At 43.2% G+C, this 20,805-nt stretch overlaps 1 protein-coding gene across 15 annotated transcripts in view; it reads right to left on the bottom strand.

Annotated features, from left to right (window-relative positions):
* nrxn1a (neurexin 1a) overlaps nucleotides 1-20,805 on the bottom strand; it is an 81,582-nt gene that overhangs the window by 2,653 nt on the left and 58,124 nt on the right. For 7 of the 15 annotated variants that reach the window (XM_049564000.1, XM_049564008.1, XM_049563996.1 and 4 more), the window contains 8 exons: nucleotides 20,258-20,448; nucleotides 17,973-18,146; nucleotides 16,591-16,710; nucleotides 13,801-13,982; nucleotides 10,698-10,869; nucleotides 9,647-9,736; nucleotides 8,223-8,533; nucleotides 253-331 (listed from right to left, as the gene is read on the bottom strand). In XM_049564000.1, coding sequence (XP_049419957.1) covers nucleotides 253-331; nucleotides 8,223-8,533; nucleotides 9,647-9,736; nucleotides 10,698-10,869; nucleotides 13,801-13,982; nucleotides 16,591-16,710; nucleotides 17,973-18,146; nucleotides 20,258-20,448 — 1,319 coding nt within the window. The other 8 variants (XM_049564009.1, XM_049564001.1, XM_049564003.1 and 5 more) reach the window with 2 other exon arrangements.

The following is a 20,805-nucleotide window of genomic DNA, read 5'->3' as shown; positions in this document are numbered from 1 at the left end:
GCCTTTAGAGGATGAGGGCAAAACTCAAACTATGTGTTGTGCAGTTTGCCGCAAATTTGATTACCAGTGCGGGTAATCTAGGGTCGTTCTTCGCGACAATTAACTTCAGTCTGTGTTGTGTGATAATTGCAAATAAAATAATATATATAGAGGCATGTAAAAATTCACTTCTGGCAACTAGATTTCTGACTCACTTGCCCAAGTAAATAAAAAAAGTTAAGATGAAACCCTGAGGTTGAAGGATAGTCTCACCTGAACTGGGGTCACAGGGGTCAATGTCTTCATCATCGCTGGGACACTCAGCTGACGCCACCAGCAGGTCGTCTGCCGACTACGGAGAGAGAGAGAGAGAAAAAAAAGGAGGAACATAAACACACGTATATAGACACTGTATCCACAGACAGCCTGCGCTCCACACCCCTTCTGTTTATTTTCTACATGTGTGAGCACACAGCATCAATCCATCGCCCACCCGTTTTCCAGTTTGCCACAAACACTTTTGCCTGTTCTGGCCCCCGGCAATGGCAGGCGGCCAGAACCGGAGTGCTGAGGAGCGAAGAAGAAAGGAGGAGGGAGAAGAGAAATATTGAATCCTGTTTAAAACCACAAGGGGACAGTCAGTTATCGTCTCCTACTCTCTTGACCCTCCCCCTCTTCTTTTTCTCCTCCTCACCTTCCCTCTGTTCTGCTCTCTCCATCTGATACTGGCTGGTGTTCATGTGTGTTGGAGAATGCGCAGTGTGAAGCCAAAGAGAGGACTAAAACCAGTTTTTATTTCATCAAATATTCCAGCTAAGCCCTCGATGGTTCATTAAAATCTCCTTTACTCAACACCTCTCCATAAGCGCCATGTCAATAACCCACTTACATTCAACCTCTAACCTACATCAACCGAGCAATATCTCAACCACCGCTCGCTCGCCGTGCCTCGCTCCCATCTCTGTGGAAAAGGCGCCCTTTTTCCACTCCATCCTTGCTCCTCCTGTTGCCATGGCAACTCTAAGTTCAGGCTGTTAAAAATGATGGGGAATAAAAAAGAAAGAAAGAATGGAAAAAAAGCACCCTCAGTGGGGACCTGTGCATTGATTTGCCATTCCAGCCAGAGTATGAGGAGTGAGAAGGGGGAGGAGGGAGAGACAGATGGATGGATAAAAGGAATTTTAGGGGGAATCGGGGAGAACGAGAGAGAAAGGAAGACGGGATAGGAGGAGGAGGACTTCAAAGTGCTGCGGTCTTTACTTAACACCGTGCTAATGCGCTCCGCATATTCATGAACTACTGTTAAACATCGCCCGCCTTGACGCTTCGGCATGAGAGATGTGAATGTGTGCGCGTGTGTGTGTTTTTACCACACTGGGCGCTCAGTGCCAGCACTAAATTAAAATTGGATTGTGATGCATTGCAGTAGATGTTAGTAACCCACAGAATAAAGGAGACAGCGGCAGAGCTATAAAAGAGAAGAGCTCTAGAGGCAGATTACAACCAGACCAGAACAGAATCTGAACCAAATCAAAGCACTAAGTGGTCGATGATGTCTGAGCTTAAACCTACAGGCTTTATTTCAAACAGAAATTCATTAAGCTTTTTCTCTGTCCTTGCTTTGTCTATTCCCTCGCCTCTTTGTCTTTGCAAGAACATATATTACATAAGGTTAGAGAAGCAGCCACTATTCATCTGAAAGAAAAAAAAAAAGCCCGCACTGGCCTTGCACAGTGTGGTCTTGGTCCTGACAAGTCTACTGTGGTTTAGTTTGGCCTGAAACATATATTAAGTTATTGATGCTTGACTCTGTCTCTTTCCTCCGCTGCCTTTCCAATCAGTTCTGCCCACTGGGCTGTCAAATGCTGCCCGGGTGAGCTTAGCCTCTGGAATTCAGCCAGTCAATAAACCTCTGTGCCTTTGCCAGGATCCAAATAGCACAAGAACCAGTCAGCCAGTCGGAAACACATCACCCCTGTCTGTCACTGATCAATGTCGCGCCGCCATGCTTGATTATCGATCCCGAGAAACCTATGTGCCCTCCGCGGGGACAGGTTTTGAATTTCAGCTAAAACAAAAGCAGACAGGTAAATGTAAGAAAGGCCCCTCCCTCTGATCTGTGACACCCCACCCCAACACCCCCCATCAGCTGACCGCCCCATTCAAGCGGCAAGGTGTCGATTGCACTATTGATCTACCTATCACATGGGAGACAATGAACAAGAGGAGAACTAGAGACATGCCAAACAAGACTTAAATCACATCAATACACCACAGAAGTTTGCAGAAGAAAGCGATATGTCCTCCGCCCCTCCTTCTGTCCCTCCCTCTTTGTCCCCATCTTTTCATAGTCTATCAACAGAGCATGCTGACATAATGACGGACACAGATGCACAACGATAAGAGGGGGGGGAAAGGAGACACAGGAGGGAAGAGACAGGAAGTGAGAGAGCAATGCATGCTTAAAGAGCAAAATCTCTACCTGAGCAGCCGAACAGTGCCAACGACCGTCCATGCCTCCCTGACTGCCTAGTTCACACATAGTAGCTGCACTCTGTCCTCACACACACACACTCTTTTGCAGAAGATTCAACAGCTTGTCTGCTGCTCTCACAACTGGAAATCAAGCACACATGTACGTACACAAGCTCTATAACCGCTCCATCTCCCTACTGCTATTTAGACACATTTACACAGGCACACCAAATCAGGCTGAAGTTGGCAGGCTGATGAAGAGATCCTGGCGAGAGAGGAGAGAAGCTAGCTCCACTACTGCAGATGGTGAGATAGACTCATACACCGCCTGCATTAACAGCCTATCACTGGAGCTCAACCACAGAGAGAGAGGGAGGGAGGGAGGGAGGGAGGGAGGAGAGGAGAGGAGAGGAGAGGAAGGGGGGGAGGTGATGGGTAAATATGGAAAGCTATGGAAGGAGAGAGAGCAAAGGAGAGTTAGAAGACAGGAAAAGAGGAAAGTGAGCAAGGGAGGAGGGAGAAAGTATCTCCAGAAGATGGATAGCGAGTGAAAGAAAGGCAGGATGGAGAAAAAGATGTGAAAGACAGAGCGAAGGAAATAGCAAGGAAAACAGACAGGGAGGGTGGATGGGAGATTGATGTTCAGAGGGCTTATGGAAGTGTCTGGGTCAGCTGATTCCTGATAGCCAATCGGGCGCCGCTCTGAGCCTCAGGTTTTCTTCTATCAGTCTTTCCATCAAACACAGGTACACACACACACACACGTCCACAGACAGACACCAAACATCAAAACCAAACTCGAGCTCTGTGACTCAGAGCAGCCTCTAGCATCAACACTCACACACACTCACACTCTCTTCTCCTCGCTGGTGCTCAGCTGTCATGCATTATTAATCCCTTCCACTTTTCAACATGCAAAAACAAAAAAAAAAAAACCCTCAATAAACCATAGGCTTCAGGAGGAGGCACGTAACACACTCCTGCTGCACAAAGTACTGACGGTAAGACTGAACCCATGGGGCGACTTAAGCACTTCAAAACACACCAAAATATGGGCCGCGTGCACGTGTGTGTGAAATCGATAAATTGCTTGGACCCGAAGCACCTTTGGAAGACATCTCTCACTGCCCCTCCTCTGATGCAATGTGCTGCAATTCAAGCCTATTGTTCTCAATCCACCTGAGTGTTTGTGTGTGTGCGTGCGTTCTGTGTTCACGTCGGGAGTGTGTGCTGGTTAAGGCCAGGTTGGTTGCCAGGCAACACTAGGCAGCCTCAATGGAGAGGCTGTAGATTCTTCTTAAACAAGACCAACACACAAACGCAGAGTTTGAGGGCCAGCAGGAGAGGTTTGACTTGCACAGATGAACACACACACACACACACACACACACACACACACACACACACACACACACACACACACACAGCCTCCTATTGAGCATATAGCGGGTCTGACCTAGTTCTCATACAGTGGTATCGACTCCGGTGCACAGCTCCCTGATTTAGCACCAACATCAGCATATCACAAGAGCGGGAATAGTTCGTTTAAAACACATAAACAGGGGAGAGATTGAGAGGTAAAGTGTGAAGACAAGCCCCTGTGACAACGCTGTCACTCTGCAGCGCTATCCATCCAGCGCTCATATCCATTATTGATGCCTGAGGCTTAGCTCACAGCCCTCTGCGTTCTATTATTTATGTCTGAAACAGCTGGCGGTTTATACACAGAGGAGCTATTCTCTATGGGAGTCTGGATGGGAGAGAGAAAGCAAGCAGCGGGTAGTGGGGCTCACTATCTCCATGGCAACTTGTATCATTGGAGAGGAAAAAAAAATCTTTTTCAGTGCGGCAGGCACAGTTTTATAACACAGAAGAAGAACTGCAGTACACACAGACGCCCACAAAGAGCCCGACAACATCTCACCAGTGATCTGAACAAAAGAGTCTGTGGTGTACCTGCTGATAATGTATCCTCTGACATTAGCATCGACTCCGCAGTTGCATCCACTATAAATACGCCTCACACACACAACAGTCGTGTGTTCCTATTGTAGAGTCCCATTTGCATCAGTTTACTAGATGCGTATTATGGAAAAGCTATTACAGCCAACATTAACACAAAACATTTCTCCTCCTGTAATTTAGTGGGTGGGGACCACTTAGCTGAGACTTTGCCATCAAATCTACTCGTATGAATGAGCTGTAGCAGGAAAATTAAATGCGTATGTGAGCCTTTTATTGATAAAATGTTTTGGGCTCTGATCTTTTTTAAGGACACTGATTTGCATGCGACTTTTGTTACAGATGATGTAACCGAGCAAATAAAATTGTATTAATCATTTATCAGAAACAAGAAAACATGTTGCAGTTCCTGCGACAGAGGAAGGTTAAAGTCATTTTTACAGCAGCATATTTGTTTTTTTATTCATGTTTGATTGTGCGAGATGAGACATCCTTGCATCTCATTACAGTGATATGTCAACTTTCCAGATAGATATGTGGTGTTACATTTCATGGATTTGCAGATCAGTGATTAAAGCATTATCCACAGGGTTCCCATGCATTTTTACCTATTCATTTTTTCCCATAATATTTGACTCCATTTCCATGACTGTATTTAAAGGTCCAGTGTGTAGGATTTGGGGAGATATACTGGCAGAAATGGAATATAATATAATAAGTATGTTTTGATTTGTTTAATCACCTGAAAACAAGAGTTGCCGTGTTTTTGTTACCTTACAATGAGCTATTTATATCTACATATTGAGCAGGTAAAGATTGACACATTACACCTCCATGTTTCTACAGTAGCCCAGAACGGACAAACCAGACACTGGCTCTAGATGGGGCCATTTGCGTTGGCGATGAGCAGCTTCAGAAAACACTAACATGAAACTGCTTCACTCAGTGTTTTCACCTGTTTAAAACATGGTGTCTGTTTGTTTAGGAGAGGAAGAGACCTCTGCGGATAATTCAGCTCCTGCTAAAAACCTCCTGGACGTCAGGATCTCAAGTTATCAGAGAAAAAAAGTGAGTACACATTAGCAGGTGTTGTCTCTAACGTGCCAAACAGCATCAGAGAAACACTGATTTCTAACTTAAACTGCTTCATTCAGCGTCTTAACCGGTTTAAATCACCTGGTCTGTTTGTTTTGGAGAGGAAAACACCTCTGCAGATAATTCGACTCCCGAACACTTAAGAAATTCTAATCAGGAGAAGTTTCAACTGGTTGCACAGATGCCACTAAATCTCCCTAAATCTCACACACTGTTCCTGTAGGTGGTTTAAAATAGTCTGCCTGGAAACCTCTCTCACAACAAGCAATTTGAAGCATTGCACAATTCTAAATGTGGAGAAGTACGCACACGTTCTTTGCCCTACAACTACTGCTGGCCAGGAAATACAGCTCTGTATGAGAGCTGTGTGAATCATGTGAGTCCATTGTCTTCAGTGCCCACATTACTTTGGCTGATAGTAGATCTTTAGATGCAGCAATGGATTCATTAATCATCAGCTGTGGTTGTCTTGCAGCTACACTGATGCCTGCCGTGGTGGTGGAAGGCGTGACTCTGGCACTTGCTTTTGACCTTTAGCATGCCTGACCAGAGCTGCTTTCCAATGTTGCCAAAATTGAATGTTCTGGTGCAGAACTTCAATCCAGACATGTGTTATACTCGTCTTTTGTAAGCCATACATTATTAAACATGCACTTCCTGGGCATTTGGTAAATAAGCAAGCTGCTAACAAGCTGCATACGCCAATATGTATCACACCATACAAGTCATGCTTCAACAGTTACACAGCGCAGCACTAGATTTTAGAAAATACAAGGAACAAGTCAAAACAATGTATATTCACAACTTTTCCAAAACAATCTGCCAGGTCCAGGCCTGGAAAACAACTTTGCTAATTTCATAACAGGAATTTCATAACTGTAGGAAACCTGTTTTTACTCTGCTCCGAAGACTTGGAACAAACTCACAGATGATATAAAACTCGGTCTGACTTTTAAATCAAGGTTTGAAACTTTGTTTGAGTACTGTGGTGGCCCAGGGGTCTGAGACACTGACCATGTAATCTCATTGTCCACAGTTCGAGTTTGGCTTTAATGCATGACATCACCTCTCTTCACTGCCTCCTATCTATCTCTTCATATCTGCTGTCAGCTTTGCACCATGCACTGTCTAATAAAGGCTAAAACGCCCCAAAGAAACCTTTACGGTCTCCTCTGTCTTTGACTGAATCTCGAGCATTTATCATTATCTACCTCGTGCTTAGACCCCGAGGCACCTTGTATTCATCTTTATGATTTCTTTAAAGTGTCAACAGACAACTTTTTCTCCACTATTGGCACTGCTGTCGCAAAGAAAACCAGATCGCTTCTTGTTCAGAGCAACTACCAACAACACAGGACACACTGCATTTTATTTTCCAAAGTTACTTCGGTTGTTCTACCGGCTGCCATTTCTGCTAATAAATAATAATGTGGAGGCTCTGTAAGCAACCAAGTAACCAAGACTCAGCTTCCCACAATGTCAACGTCAAAAACAGCTTCACTCCTCTCATTCTTACGCACATTCTTTCAAAATAAAAGCTCTACACTGCCATCACTTCGCTAACAAAACAGTAACTGTAAAGATCTTGCATCAATTACGTTTACATGCAATACAATATTTGCACTAAACTCTTCACATGGCTATTGAAAAATGAATGCTGTCACGTCGAAATATGGAGAGGTGGGACATCTGAAGTCACTTGTCGGTTTGATTCTTTGCATCAAAACCGTTGGCAGACTTTTTCGACCATACAAACACAACCTCCCTCTTTCATCCCTTCAATCACCCTCTTGAAAACCTGTCGATATCCAAGTCTTTCATAGTGTTTGAAAGCAGGCATCTCTACCACACAGCCTTGCAAACTGTTGGCAGTCGTGTGTCCCAAAATCCCCAGTGAGACATATATTTTTAATGTGCTGTATAGGTGTCCAAAGAATGTCCCTAATACCTAAATAACACCAGCATATCCCTCATGTCTTCATCAGAAAATACTATGGAATATGCTGTTAACACGACCTGTACATAGTCATTAGTACTTTTTGGTACTTTGGGATAGCTACCGATGGCTATGGGGTAAAAAAGCTCTATCGTCTTCCTGTTTTGGTTGTGCAATGGTTAACACCTTTGTTCAGTAAAATGAGTCGTCAGTTCCCCTCGAGATTGCACCCGTTGGCAGACAGAGTTGCCTAAAGCGAGGCTTGTTGGAAACCAATCTAAACAACGATTGTGTTATTATTCTATAGCCATCCCATTATTGCAATCAACAATTACTTGATAACGATGAGTCAAGGCAAAACATGTCTCTGTTTTCAGTCTAAAATGTTTTTCCATAATTCCCCTTTGTGTTTTTAATGTCTTCGTAACTTTAATGCCTTATGTAAAACACTTTGAATTGCCTTTGTGTGTACGAAGTGTGCGATATAAATAAACCGGCCTTGCCTTGGGTGCAGTTTAAAACAATCCCACTCCTCCTGACATATCTTGCTATCCTCCAGTCCTTGATTAGTGGGCTGTGTGCTCGCTAATCCTCTTACTGAGTCCGCAAAGAAACTTATCAAAGCAAATTAACACTTTTTAATTACCAATTGTCACACCGCAGGATGATGGCAGCGGGGCGATAGCATGTCTGTGTGCAGTATACGTCTTTGTATGACCACACACAGACGGGATTGGTCATACGCAAGATGGGAAAAATGTGATCGTGCTCTGACCTGCTGTGTGGCACCCTGTTTTCTGTTGGTGGCCGTGGTGGTTGTGATGTCACTTATGGAGGGGGCGGAGTCAGAGCGGTTGCCTCCCGCTGCAGCACTTGACTGCGGGGTGATGGAGGACGACGGCATGTCACCGACCAGTCGTGCGCTGCCGTCCACCCTGATGTGCGGGTGCCCCTCGGCGGCCATGTTGAGAATGCGGAGGCCGTTGTAGTAGAGTCCCGACAGCTGGCCCTGGAACATGCCCGCACTTCGCTCACCTCCACCAACACGCACTGTCGTCTGGCTGTTGAAGATGGTCAGCTGGCGACCTACACGGACACACACGCACGCAAACACGCACCACACACACACACACACACACACACACACACAGAGGCACACCAGGAAGGAAGGTGGACAGACACACGCGAATACAGCCACACACACATACATACCAGTGGTCACATACGTGCATACATACACACACAAGAGTGTTTGAGTGTTACACAATCCACCACCCCCAAGCCATGGTGAGAGGATGGGATAGATTAAGCATGGCAGAGCAAATCGAAGCCGTGGAGAACCGTGGAGAGGGCTGAGACTGTGAGAGATAAGAGTGGGAACAGAAAACAGAGAAGAAGAAGAGGGAGAAGAGGAGGGGAGGGGGGTGAAGAGACTGAGAAGTCGAGGAGGAGGATGAAGAGGCAAAGAACAGAAGGAGGAGGAAGAGGCAGCAGATGAGAGGAGTCAGAGGGTCCTGAGAAGACGGGGCTGACAGATGGTTGCTATGGTGATGGCTGTGCGGCACGACATTGTATTTGAAGGAGCAACAGACAGGCAGACAGAGAGACAGAGATCTAGAGTACTGTTGTAACAGCCCTATGAAGCATGCACAGGTTATAAGCTCTAGCACTGCTCACTGTTAAAGGGACTAGAGGCTAATTTAAGGAGCTCTGCTGAAGTTTAGGAGGAAAACTTTTACATTTTTTCAAAAAGCATTGCTCTATTAGTCATCTCAAATTTACATAATTCTTACATGGCACAATACTTTGCATGTACTTTAATTTGATTACAAAATTGTATTTTCAACATATAATTTAATGAATGCTTTATTGTTTACAATTTGATGATAAACAGAATTATTTACCAGTCTTAATAAAGCATCTTTTATCAGTACTTGTTTTCTATTTTCTCATTTATTCACATTTAAATCTCTCCATCGTCCCTTTAACCTGATATTATCAGATACACACTAACAAGATACGTTCACAGGCACTACAGTTTACACAGTATTACACACTACAGCTGCCCAACTTTTAAATACTTAGTTATGGATTTATTTTTAGATGTTAGTTGATGGTGCACAATATAGTATATTCAACTGCCTTCAAGTTGTATTTTTTAAGCTGAAAGTTTTAAGGAATTTTAATCAGGGTTTTTACCTTTGTCGAGTAGCCAATCGTCAACTACTCGACCGAGCCGATAGGGGATTCGCTGTCTGGCGATGGCCAGGCGCTCGTTATCAATGTTGCCTTTAATTTAGAGATGAAAACACAGTAGTAATTACGCACATCCAAACGTGGTACAGGAGCTGGATACAAAAAGAACAGCAATGAAAAGAAAGTAATGGTCTGCTCATTGTTAGCATGTCACTGCGTTAAGGTAAGCTTGATGTGCTAAGAGAAGAGGAGCTGAATTCACTATGTTTCCAGTGAGCGGACTCTTACTCTCTGTTCATTGGGTTTAATTTAAAGAGACATTTCAGGGGTTAACATCTGCAAGAGCACAGGGAAATAATGTTACAGCTGCCACATACTGTCTATATGACTGACTGAGTTTAGAGTTACATACAGGAAGAACCCTCACACACACCTCACAACAACTAGCATTTAGCATTTTAACTAGCAGCTACCTAAAGCCTCATTGTGTTAAAGACTACTACCTAGGATTACCACTTTAAATATAAAAACCAACAAATATAAAAACAAAAACTATGTTCAACAAAATACACTTTTTTCTTTTTCTTATTTTTCTTTTAACTCTTGTTAAACATTTAACTCAAAATATGACATGTTTTTAAATTATTGTTTGTCCAAAAATGCACCAACTGTTATTATTTTCTTTTATGGTGAGAAAAACAACCTGAATTGAATATTCATATATTAATTACCTTTAACACTATTTAACAGGCCTAACATGACATAGCTGGCTAATATACAAGCTATTGTAGTAACTCTCTCTTTTTATGGTTTAAAAAGTCATGTTTCATATCAGATCACACATGTTTCATTTCAAACACAATAACATAAAACAAAGCTGCAATTATATTTCTCAACCTCAGAGTTTGAATATAAACATTGATAGGAACACTGATGTGATTCATCCATCAGGAGGTGGGTTGATTTGGACTAAGGTGGAGTTAGCTCTGTCCCAGGACAGGCAGTGCTGTGGTGGGTCGGAGGGTTGGGCTTATGTGGGTGGGGCAGGGCCTACCTGAGGGATAGCGCTCTATGACCGGCAGGTCGTCCAGTTGGAGGGTTGCATTGCCTCCGCTGCGGGTGAACCGAATTATGTGGTACTTTCCATCGTTGACAAACTTGGAGCTCTCCTCGATGTTGATGTCATCAGTGCCAACATTAAACACTACTCTAATGTTGCCTTTGTCCTGAGGAGGAGGAGAGACACGAAAATGCTTCATGAGGGATTTGAATTGTTTTTAAAAGGCAAGGATATCTTTTCTATCTTTGTTTTTCAGGTCCTTAAAGGTATTCAATGTAGGATTAGCCGTTCACTTTATAAACCTTCTCCCCAGCCATAGCGAAAAGAAAAGCCAACCTAAGCTGCTTACAGTCTGGCACCTGGTCAATACCTGTTTATAAAGCCCGGACCTCACCTGAACGCTGTGGGGGTACACACCCATAAACGACCCCAACTGCAGGAAAAAATACACTGCCGCACACTTCTAGTGGGTCATAAGTGATGATTGAGAAGGAGTACGTATGTTTTTTATTAAAATCCTGCAAAGTATATCTAACAATTCACATTCCCATGTGACTGCCTACATCGATTTTCCACATCAAACTCAGCTCACAAGTGTTGGGGAGCAATACTGCATATGTGAAAAAAGTGGCTCCAGTGTGTGACCATTTCATTCGCTCATGAGACCGAGAATCTGTCAAGTGTGACTAAACACTGTCATGGGTCTCACCAGAGTGCCCCGAGAATAAGCCCTAAAACCTGGACATGAGTTAGCATTTTACCACTCATGGTTCCCTCGTCTTAAAGTCAGTGGGTTTTTTAATGGGTTAGATGCCTGAAATAAGGCCTGTGGAAAACACAAGCTTCAGAGATTTTCACGTTTTGTCCTACAACATAAAACGTGTCAGTAAATATCCCATTTGTGAATTTTGAAGCTTCTGTGTGTCTTAAAAAAGGCAGTTGCTAACAAGTGGCTAATTGAGACTACAGAACAGAGCGCCATGACACCAACCACAGCTTTACAGCCTCGCTACGGGGGCCAACGTTAATACGTGTCTATAGTGTAGTTCTTTTATAGCCTAATGTTAACTTTTTACTTCTACGCTTAGACTTCAAAATCGTAAAAGTGACGTACATTTATAAAGATAATCTTGCTAAACCTAACGTGTACCATAAACGTTTCTTTACCACAGAGCTTACTTTCAGCAATCATACAAAATCCAATGGAAAAATCCCATAGGCTTTTTGACGCGGGAACCAGGATGATGCTAACTTGATGGCGTTACCCTACAGATAAACATCATCTCTGGAGCACTCTATTGTGCCTGACATTTATGACATTGAAGCACATAATGCAAAACCAAAGTTTACCAAAGCCCAATGCCGTTAGCAACATGTGCTGAGGCTAGCACAACAAAAAGATCAGCGTGCGAGCCAGTCACACTATAGCAAGTGCAAATGAAACACCAGAGCTGGAGGACCCACCTGCAGGTCCTGGTCAGCTACAATAGCAACAGAGAAAGAGCAGTGTACGAGACGTGGATGTTGTGTTGGCGTTGCTCCACTGTTGTTTGGCATGTGAATGGAAAGACTTCCAACATGCTATCACACGTTCACTGTACTGAAGTCACACCAAACCGTGAATCCTAAACTGGTTTATGAACCAAACTGTGACTTCTGTGTCCCCTTACATCCCTAGTTGAGAAATCATCAATGATTATGGGAACTGACAAAAATGGTAAAACTTAAAATGTATTACGGTGGTACCGGAAGGTGTAATGACACATTTTTGGTGCAGCTAAATTATGTGCGGCTGTTCCTAAATGAAAAAGTAAGGTGCACCAGTGCAACAAATGTTGGGAGCCCTGCTTCATAGGGAGCTGTGTGAAATCGGATAAACTGCCTCAAGTGATATCAGAAGAGTCAGCGTTGGGTGGGGCTGAAGACTACACATTTAATAAGAAACTTTATTCGTATAGCACCTTTCATGCAAGAAATTCAGTGCAAAGTGCTTTACAATAAGGGCAGTGTGAGCACTGAGTGCTTCACATGAAAACAGAACGAACATAAAACAGAACTGATTCATAAAATCATAGAGTTGTAAAGATTTTAAAAGAGTTGCAGCAGCGTGACGCATAAATAGAAAGAGTTTCAGACCTGTATGAGGAAGTCAGAGCTCGTTAAACGCTAATGTGAACAGATGTGCTTTTGGATTTCTTATAAAAATATTTAGCGAGCTAGCTTCCCTGATGTCTGTAGGTAGTGTGTTCCATAGCTTTGGGACGTAACTGACAAAGGCTGCATCCCTGATCTGACTGTTGCTGGGAACCTCCAATAAACCAGCAACAGATGATCGCAGTGTTCTTGGAGGCAAACAGTTAACAAGGGAGTTAGCAATGTAGCTCGGTTCCAGCCCATTTAGGGCTTTGTATACAAGGAGGAGGAGCTTAAAATCAACTCTAAATGTAACAGGAAGTCAGTGCAGAGCAGCTCAGACGGCCTGATGTGCTCTTTGCTCTTGGTTTGTTAATAAGAAAGACGAATGCATGGAATTAAAAAGAAAATATCTCTTTTGCTGCATTGATTCTGATCTCCCTTTTTTTTTTAACTGTCCATGGTGAGTCTGATTGTGGCAAAAGAATGCAACACTAAATCAGTGGAGAACTCTTTTAACGTCTCTTTTCTGCCATTTTGGCCAGGTCTCTCTTGTAAAGAAGATAATGGCTCTGTCCAAACACCCACACTTGCAGTCTGTGCAGGTTCTGCCATGATTGTGTAATATCTGGACGTGACGAATTCAACATTTCAAACATGTCATGAATTCAACATGTCATAAACTTCCTTGTGTTTGCATGCATTACTGCCAATCACTGGACAGATGTCACGCAGCAGACTGCGGCGAACTGTTGGTTCACTGTATTAGTGAGTGTCGGTTCAGTGCGTTGGTTGTTGTCATTTTTCAGACATGAGACACGCTTGTCTACTACCTGATACAGACCTGATGTATCTCATGAAATTCTGGTTAAGTGTAAAAAAATGACACATGTCTATAATGAGTATCTGCGTTGAAGAAATTGACTCCTCAAGGAAGAGCAATATGTGAAATAAGTGTACTTACTATCTGCAGCTGAAGGTAGTCTCCCAGGCCAGATGCGCTGTCCACGCGGAGCAGAATAGCGTGCTTCTGTTGGGTACTGAACCCAAGGGCAAGCCTGTCTGCCCTGGTGCTGGGACGTTCATTAGGGGGCCACGTGTAAACCACCATGCCTCCATCACGGCCAAAGATATAAGTGGTCCCAGCTGGCCCGCACAGATAGAAAAAATTATTGCAAGCATGTCTATGTGCCGTGAACAGTGCTTTGTATCATCACAGGCTCCTTAGTACAGGGGCATATTGAAAAACAATCTAAAAAACTCTAAATGTCACAGTTGACTGGCCTTCCACATTTTGCTTGTTCCTCCTACACACTGAAAAAAAAGTATTTCCCAAACTTCTTCCAAACATTACTGCAGGAGGCTGACTGAAAACTGACTCATACAGATAACAGCATCAAACCGTTGGAACGGCTGCAGGACGACTGAGTAATCGCAGAGTATCTTACGTGTTTGGCTGCTGAGGAGAATTTGTTGAAGATGCAAAGAGGACATTATTAAAGAGAATATCAAATAACCAAAGTAGACATTGAGCAGGTGGTATTTTTGTGCCACTTCAGAATGTTGACAGTGCCCTCACCTGGTGGCTCAGATAAATGCACATGAATGCTTTGAGTCAGTGTTTGAGACAAAACCATCCATGTGTGTCAGTTTTAGACCTGCAGTCATACACCAGGGTGTGTTTTCTACGCATTTAATTCAGGGGCCACATACAGCCCAATTCAAGTGGGCCGGACCAGTGAAACCACAACCACTTCAAATTTTTCTTTCATTCTTAAAACTTTCATCCATTTACCAAACAAGGAAGAAAGAAAAATTATGTGGAAATTCAACAGTATGTCTCTGTTTTTCCACATTCAGTCAGCCGGCTACTCACTGTCATTACATGTGACTTTGTTTTCATAATTTCCCACGAAAGTGGAAGCCGTTGAAGAAGCAGGTTGTGTCATCTCCTTCCTCACAAACCATTTACAATCTGAAGTTGTGTCAGTGCCTCAGCAGCAGGGCTACACCCATACTGTTTTAAGATATAAATCTGACGCAGATTCTTTTGTGCTGAAGCTGTTGGTTGACAATATTTTGCACAATGTCCAGTATTTTTAAATATGACCACAGAAAGTATTCATTGTTATTTCAGAGAGCTGTATTGTGGTCAGGGTGGAAAAGCCTAACAGCCTTCACATGTGCATCAACATTAGGTGTGCTATGTCGTCTAGAGGGCCGGATTGGACTCTTTGGCGGGATGGTTCTGGCCCCCGACTGTATGTTTGACACCCCTGTTTTAGAGACATTTAAGGTTTGACAGAGAGTGTCCTGCATCAGGGTGGGTACTCAGTGGGTGACTTGCAAACAAAGGTAATTTGTGGATAGTATTTTGTCTTAATTTTACTTCCAGGTTCAGTTATGGGTGAAAAAAAGGACATGCGGGTTGGATCACGGGTGTTGGATGAATAATATATGTTACAAAAATAATTATTTATTCATTATTCATTTTAATCCTCTGACTGCTGACGTTGTGTCGACTCTGTGTCCTGCGCCAGCTGGAATATGAGAGCTGCTTCAATCAGGTGCGTTACTAACAGGCACGCTAACTGTGGAGATGTGCTGCTCAATATTATGTCAGTAAGCAAAAAATATTAATCTGAATCATATTTCCTGGGTTACCTTTGCTTTAAAGTGTAATATATTAGTTTCACATGTATGATATGTCCAAGATTATCATTTTAATGTGCTGCCTAACCAATTTATTTCAGGTTTCAGGTCAGGCTGTGGATCTTGTGTAAAAGGGTCAGGTGGGATTACAGAATGAAATGGTCATATGTGCAGGTGGTGGGGTGGGTGTGGTATTGCATGTCGCCGTTCTGGTTCAGGAAAAAACTCAGACCCGTGCAGGACCCTGTCTCTGGGTGCAAACTCCAGGGAAAATTAAGGTTCCATTTATGGCACAAAGAAAGTGCATCGAGCATTGTGCAACCAAAACAGGAAGAGAATAGCACTTTTGTTTTCCCTGGTACCTATCCCCGATTACAAAAGGGTGTAAGTTCCATGCAGCCGCTATCTTCAGTAGCAGGTACGGTGCACGGTGGAACAACTGAAGTAATTTTGGAAACCGTACTCGGCAAAAGAAAAAGAGGAAAACAGAAGGCGAGCCAGTTATCATTGCGACAGCAGCGCCAATAATAATATCACTCAGAAAGGGAAAAGATGCCTGTTTCCACTTTAAAGCTACACACCCAAACAAGTACCTACCGACGATTTAGGGGTCACACATACTACTACTATAGAATTTACTTTGAATATCGACATAAGCTCATTTTACACCCTCACAATATCTCTCTACACTAGAAATGTTCCGACACCATTTTTACCTTCCAGATACTGATTCCAATACCTGAATTTGTGTATCAGCCAATATTATGTCACAGCTGTTTACTCCTAACCCTGAAACTGAAGCCCTGCAAGTCAGTTCTTTTTCAACTTGATAAAACAGTAGCAAGTGGCTGTACAGCGCAACTTGCTGTGTAATCTGCTGTTTTAAAGCAGTGAAGTCGAACTGATTCCTGGGAAAACTGCTGTTTTGTCCGGATGTGATCAGTGCTTAAACTAGCGTACTCATTAATCCAGCATTTGAGGTCATATTGGAGCCATTTCCGATAGTCGTGTGGATATTGGAACAACTCTAGTCTACACCTACAGTAGCTGTCAACACTTAGGTCTGAGTCTGAGAGAGAGAGAATGAACAGCAGAGGCTCACCATCATTGCATAGCGGCCCGGCGTATGACGTCATGCTGCAGTCACAGGTGAAGCCCTCCCACTGCTGCAAACAAACTCCCTGATTTGAGCAGGAGTCTTCTTGACATGTCGTGCTGGGACCTGCAGTGAGAGAGGTGACGGGGTGGGAGGGTGCAAAAGTTAGGAGAAGATAAGCAGAAGACACACGTTGTTTGATTTTGTCTGGAGCCCAGTGTTTTCACAACAGTATGCCGGTACAGTGTGGTTATTTTTAGACCGCATTTCCTTGAAACATTTTGAAAATGGCCGGGTAGACTATTGTGCTGCAATGACGTTATGATTAGTCGTATTAGTAGAGAATCGTTGTGAGACTAGGATAGTGTGGGTAGGCTCCCATTCTTTACACAGAAGAGGCTAGATTATGATTATAAACTGAGCTGAGGCTAAACTGGAATCTGTGTTACTCGGTGAAAAGAGCCAAATGTGGAGAGCATGCAGGTGGTGAGGCTAGATGAATGGGGGAAGGACAGGAGGAGGGGTTAAACATAATAGGGCAGAGTTATGTTTAAAGGCCTTCATCTCAATACTCTCTCTTCAGCAGTCTGTCGCCGTTCACTCCCTGCCTCGTGCCACTGAGAGCGCACAGGAGGAGAATGTCAAAGCTCCGAACTCTCCTTCGTCGCACTTCCAACATGAGGCATGGAGGAAAGGGTGTGAAATGATTCACAAATGGAGTATTGAAGTTTAGGTTGGGAGTCAGTAGGAGGGGTTAGAGAGCATGCTGCTAGGCAACCCGGGTGGTGGAGCTGGTGGTCAACTCAAGTCAAGCGGTGGTGATGTCACTACTGTGATGAAGTCACTATGGTGGCTAGGAGAGGACAGGTCACCTCTGACCTTTGACTCTGGATCACTGGGATCCACACAACACTGGACACCACTGGGTAGTTTCAACACACGCATACACACACACACACACACATACACACACACACCCATATGCACGCACTCACACTCACACACACACGTTCCCACCCTCATACACGTGTCTCACATGCTCACACAAAGCGATATACCTTGCAAGTCAGCTTTCATCAATGTAACTTTTGTCAGCCAAACAAAAAAGCAAACAAGCAAATTAAGTTAGATGGTTAGTCAATGCACACAGATGCCTGTGAACTGCTGAAAGAGTGGAACAGACAGAGAGAGAACACAATGTGCAGAGAGATCGAGGAGGAGATGAAGAAAAAGAGAGTAAAATTTCACATCTAATAGACCAAAAGCTGGGTTAGTGGGTTATCCTAATAACAGAGAGCATGAGTTAAATGAAAACCCAAAGAAAAAGCAGTAGGGACACAGGACCGGGACACATCTGCTGCTGTGCTGTCTGCGTGTTTGCACCTCACCTTCACAGCCTCTCTCCACTTGTCCCATGGTTGCCAGCGCGTCAGCCAAAAGGTCAGGGAGACGGCCATTTAGATCAACTGTTGCCAGGCAACCCTGGAATCCCTCTCGGGAGTGGACCAGCTTAGGCAGGTCTCGGTACATCTCTTTGGAGACGCCCCCGATGTACAGGTCACCTGACAGGGACCAACAAAATGATTGGCAGCTTCATGAACCAATCGCAAAGACTGACTGCATCAGTACCAGTGTTCGATCAATTTATTAATGTTAGGCATTGCAGCACACAAAACACACACACACAACACAGCCCTGACCCCCCACCTACCCACCCCTGTAGACTCACCAGCCAGTTTAAACAGTCGACCAGAACTACCTCATATACTCATTCACCACTTACTGTTTGTGTCAGGTATGCAAGCTGCTGTTCTAATTGTTGCATGTTTGCACTATTTGATTGACTTTTCTTTTTTTTTTATTATTTTAATGCGTACTATGTAAATTGTTGCCTAGGAAACAGTTGGACCTTTAGGGAAATCCACCTATTCGCTTTCTTACTGAGAGCTGGATTAGAAAACTGATATCACTCACATCTGTACTGTCAAGAGATGGTTAGCTTAAGAGGGATTTATAGTTGTGCGGCAGAGCCTACGCTGTCGTGAGCATTTATACTTGTGCGGTGGTGTGTCTGTGTCACTCTGCAGTTACACCTCCAAAACACTAGTTGGAGGTGGAGGTTTCTGTGAAGTGCTGTAAAGTTTAGTTGATTCAAACACACATTAAACACACATTAAACATGGCTTAATAGAGACAATTTCAAACACAAGTACACAAATCAGCTTCACTATAACTCGCAGCATTCACAGACAAACAGTTGTCTTTATCTGGACACATTTTCCCCACAAATACAACATGCTAACGTTATTAGCACAAGCCTATGGCATTTTACATTGTATAAATTAGCCTAGCAGCTAGCGATCTTTTCCTGTTCTCATATGAAGCCAGGGACAACAGCAACATTTAACAAAGGTAACGTTACAAAATTTGGCTCCATTACAACTCACAAGGTTCACTGACAAAACAACTGTCTCATACTAAACACGTTTTCCAAACAGGGTCCGCTCATAATTCCGACATCCAATTGTTCTGAAAATTACCCATTGTTCCGAAATCTCAATGTTTCGACATCCCATTGTTCCGACCATATTAAACCAATTTTTACGAAGTGTTCCAAAATATAATTTTTCATTGTTACAAAATAACTGTTTCATGGTTAAGGTCTGGTTAGGTTTAGGCACAAGAACTACTTGGTTAAGGTTAGGAAAAGATCATGGTTTAGGTTAAAATTATAACTTTCGGCATCGTTTCTACTTCCTCAAAACAGGGCGACCGTTGTTGTCATGGCAACAGTAAACAACACGACAACACGGTCTCTTGCTGCTTTCCCTTGCTGCTTGCTTTTTCCAACTTTTTGCATTGCAACATTGAGATTACGGAACAACGGGACTTCGGAACAATGGATTTAATATGGTCGGACCAATGTGATGTCGAAGCATTGAGATTTCGGAACAATGGATAATTTCTGGAATAATGGGATGTCGGAAATATGACACGGCACCTTCAAAACAAATATAACATGCTAATGTTATAAGCACAAGCCTATGGCATTTTACATTGTATAAATTAGCCTAGTGGCTAGCGGACTTTTCCTCTTCTCATATGAAGCCAGGATAAATCACACACAAGACTTAAAATGCTATTTTTGTGGAGGCTTTATTGTCTTCACAATTTATTGTTTCTTATCTGTGAAATGAAGTAAATAAGAGCTTTGTTACCACTGAGGGAAATGGTTTCCTTGCCCACATGATCCCTTGAACCCACATTGACTAGTACTTTGCATTTGAGGAGGATCATCAGGGTTAAAAAAAATCAAAGTTAAATAAATGTAAGTGTTTTTAATAAAATAGTGTATATTTAAGTACATGGGATTTATTGCTTATTTTTGTTCCCCCCACCCCATGGTATTGAATTGGGCATTTAGAATAATAGTAATTTTGCTGGTATTGGTATCGGCTACACAATTCTGGTATCACGACACACTTGCATCTAATTGTACCTTTATCGGATCGATCAATATCTGTTCATACTTTGTCAAAATCACCGTCCCATGAGGCAGTTCATAATTATGTTTTGGGAAAACAAATATTTCATGTACTATCTGAGTATGTGCATCCTTCCCTGATACAAGCTCCTGTAATTGAGGTGTCACTGCATGTATTTTTGTGCATACCCTTTAGGTCGAGGTTCTTGGCACCCATGGTGGTCTGCGTGGTGACTTTGGTGTCAATCTTGACCGTGTGGAGATTGTTAGTGTCTCTGGAAATGTGCACGTTGTGCCAGTGGTTGTCATTTAGGGGACTGTTAGAGTTTCCCTTGATCAGGTGTGCTCCATTGCCCAGGTCAGAGATGTAGTGTAGGTAGCTAGAAAGGGAACAAGGAAAGGAGAGGAGAGAGGAGGGGTTTAAAACGTTAGGAAGAGAAAAGGCAAATGAGTCGTATTCATGATGAAAAACAACACAGGGTCATACACTTCAGGGCATTCTAATCTGTCTTGTAGAAACGTAATTACAAGAGCAGAAAAAGAACTGCTTGACTTATGCATTTTTCATATTTGATATTTCAGCCCCAAGAATTTTCTTCTTTTATTCATCAAGGACGATGTTAACTGTAAATCCCAGGCAAAATTGAACATGCACATGCATTTCTGCAAGACAGATATTACCATAAACACACATTTAATCTGCGTATTAATTTATTTCCCGGTGCAAGACATTGCAC

The sequence above is a fragment of the Epinephelus fuscoguttatus genome, linkage group LG20 (assembly GCF_011397635.1).
Source record: "Epinephelus fuscoguttatus linkage group LG20, E.fuscoguttatus.final_Chr_v1".
Taxonomy (NCBI): Eukaryota; Metazoa; Chordata; class Actinopteri; order Perciformes; family Serranidae; genus Epinephelus; species Epinephelus fuscoguttatus.
Note: the sequence above shows the minus strand (reverse complement) of the source record. Positions and strands in the feature narration are given on the sequence as shown.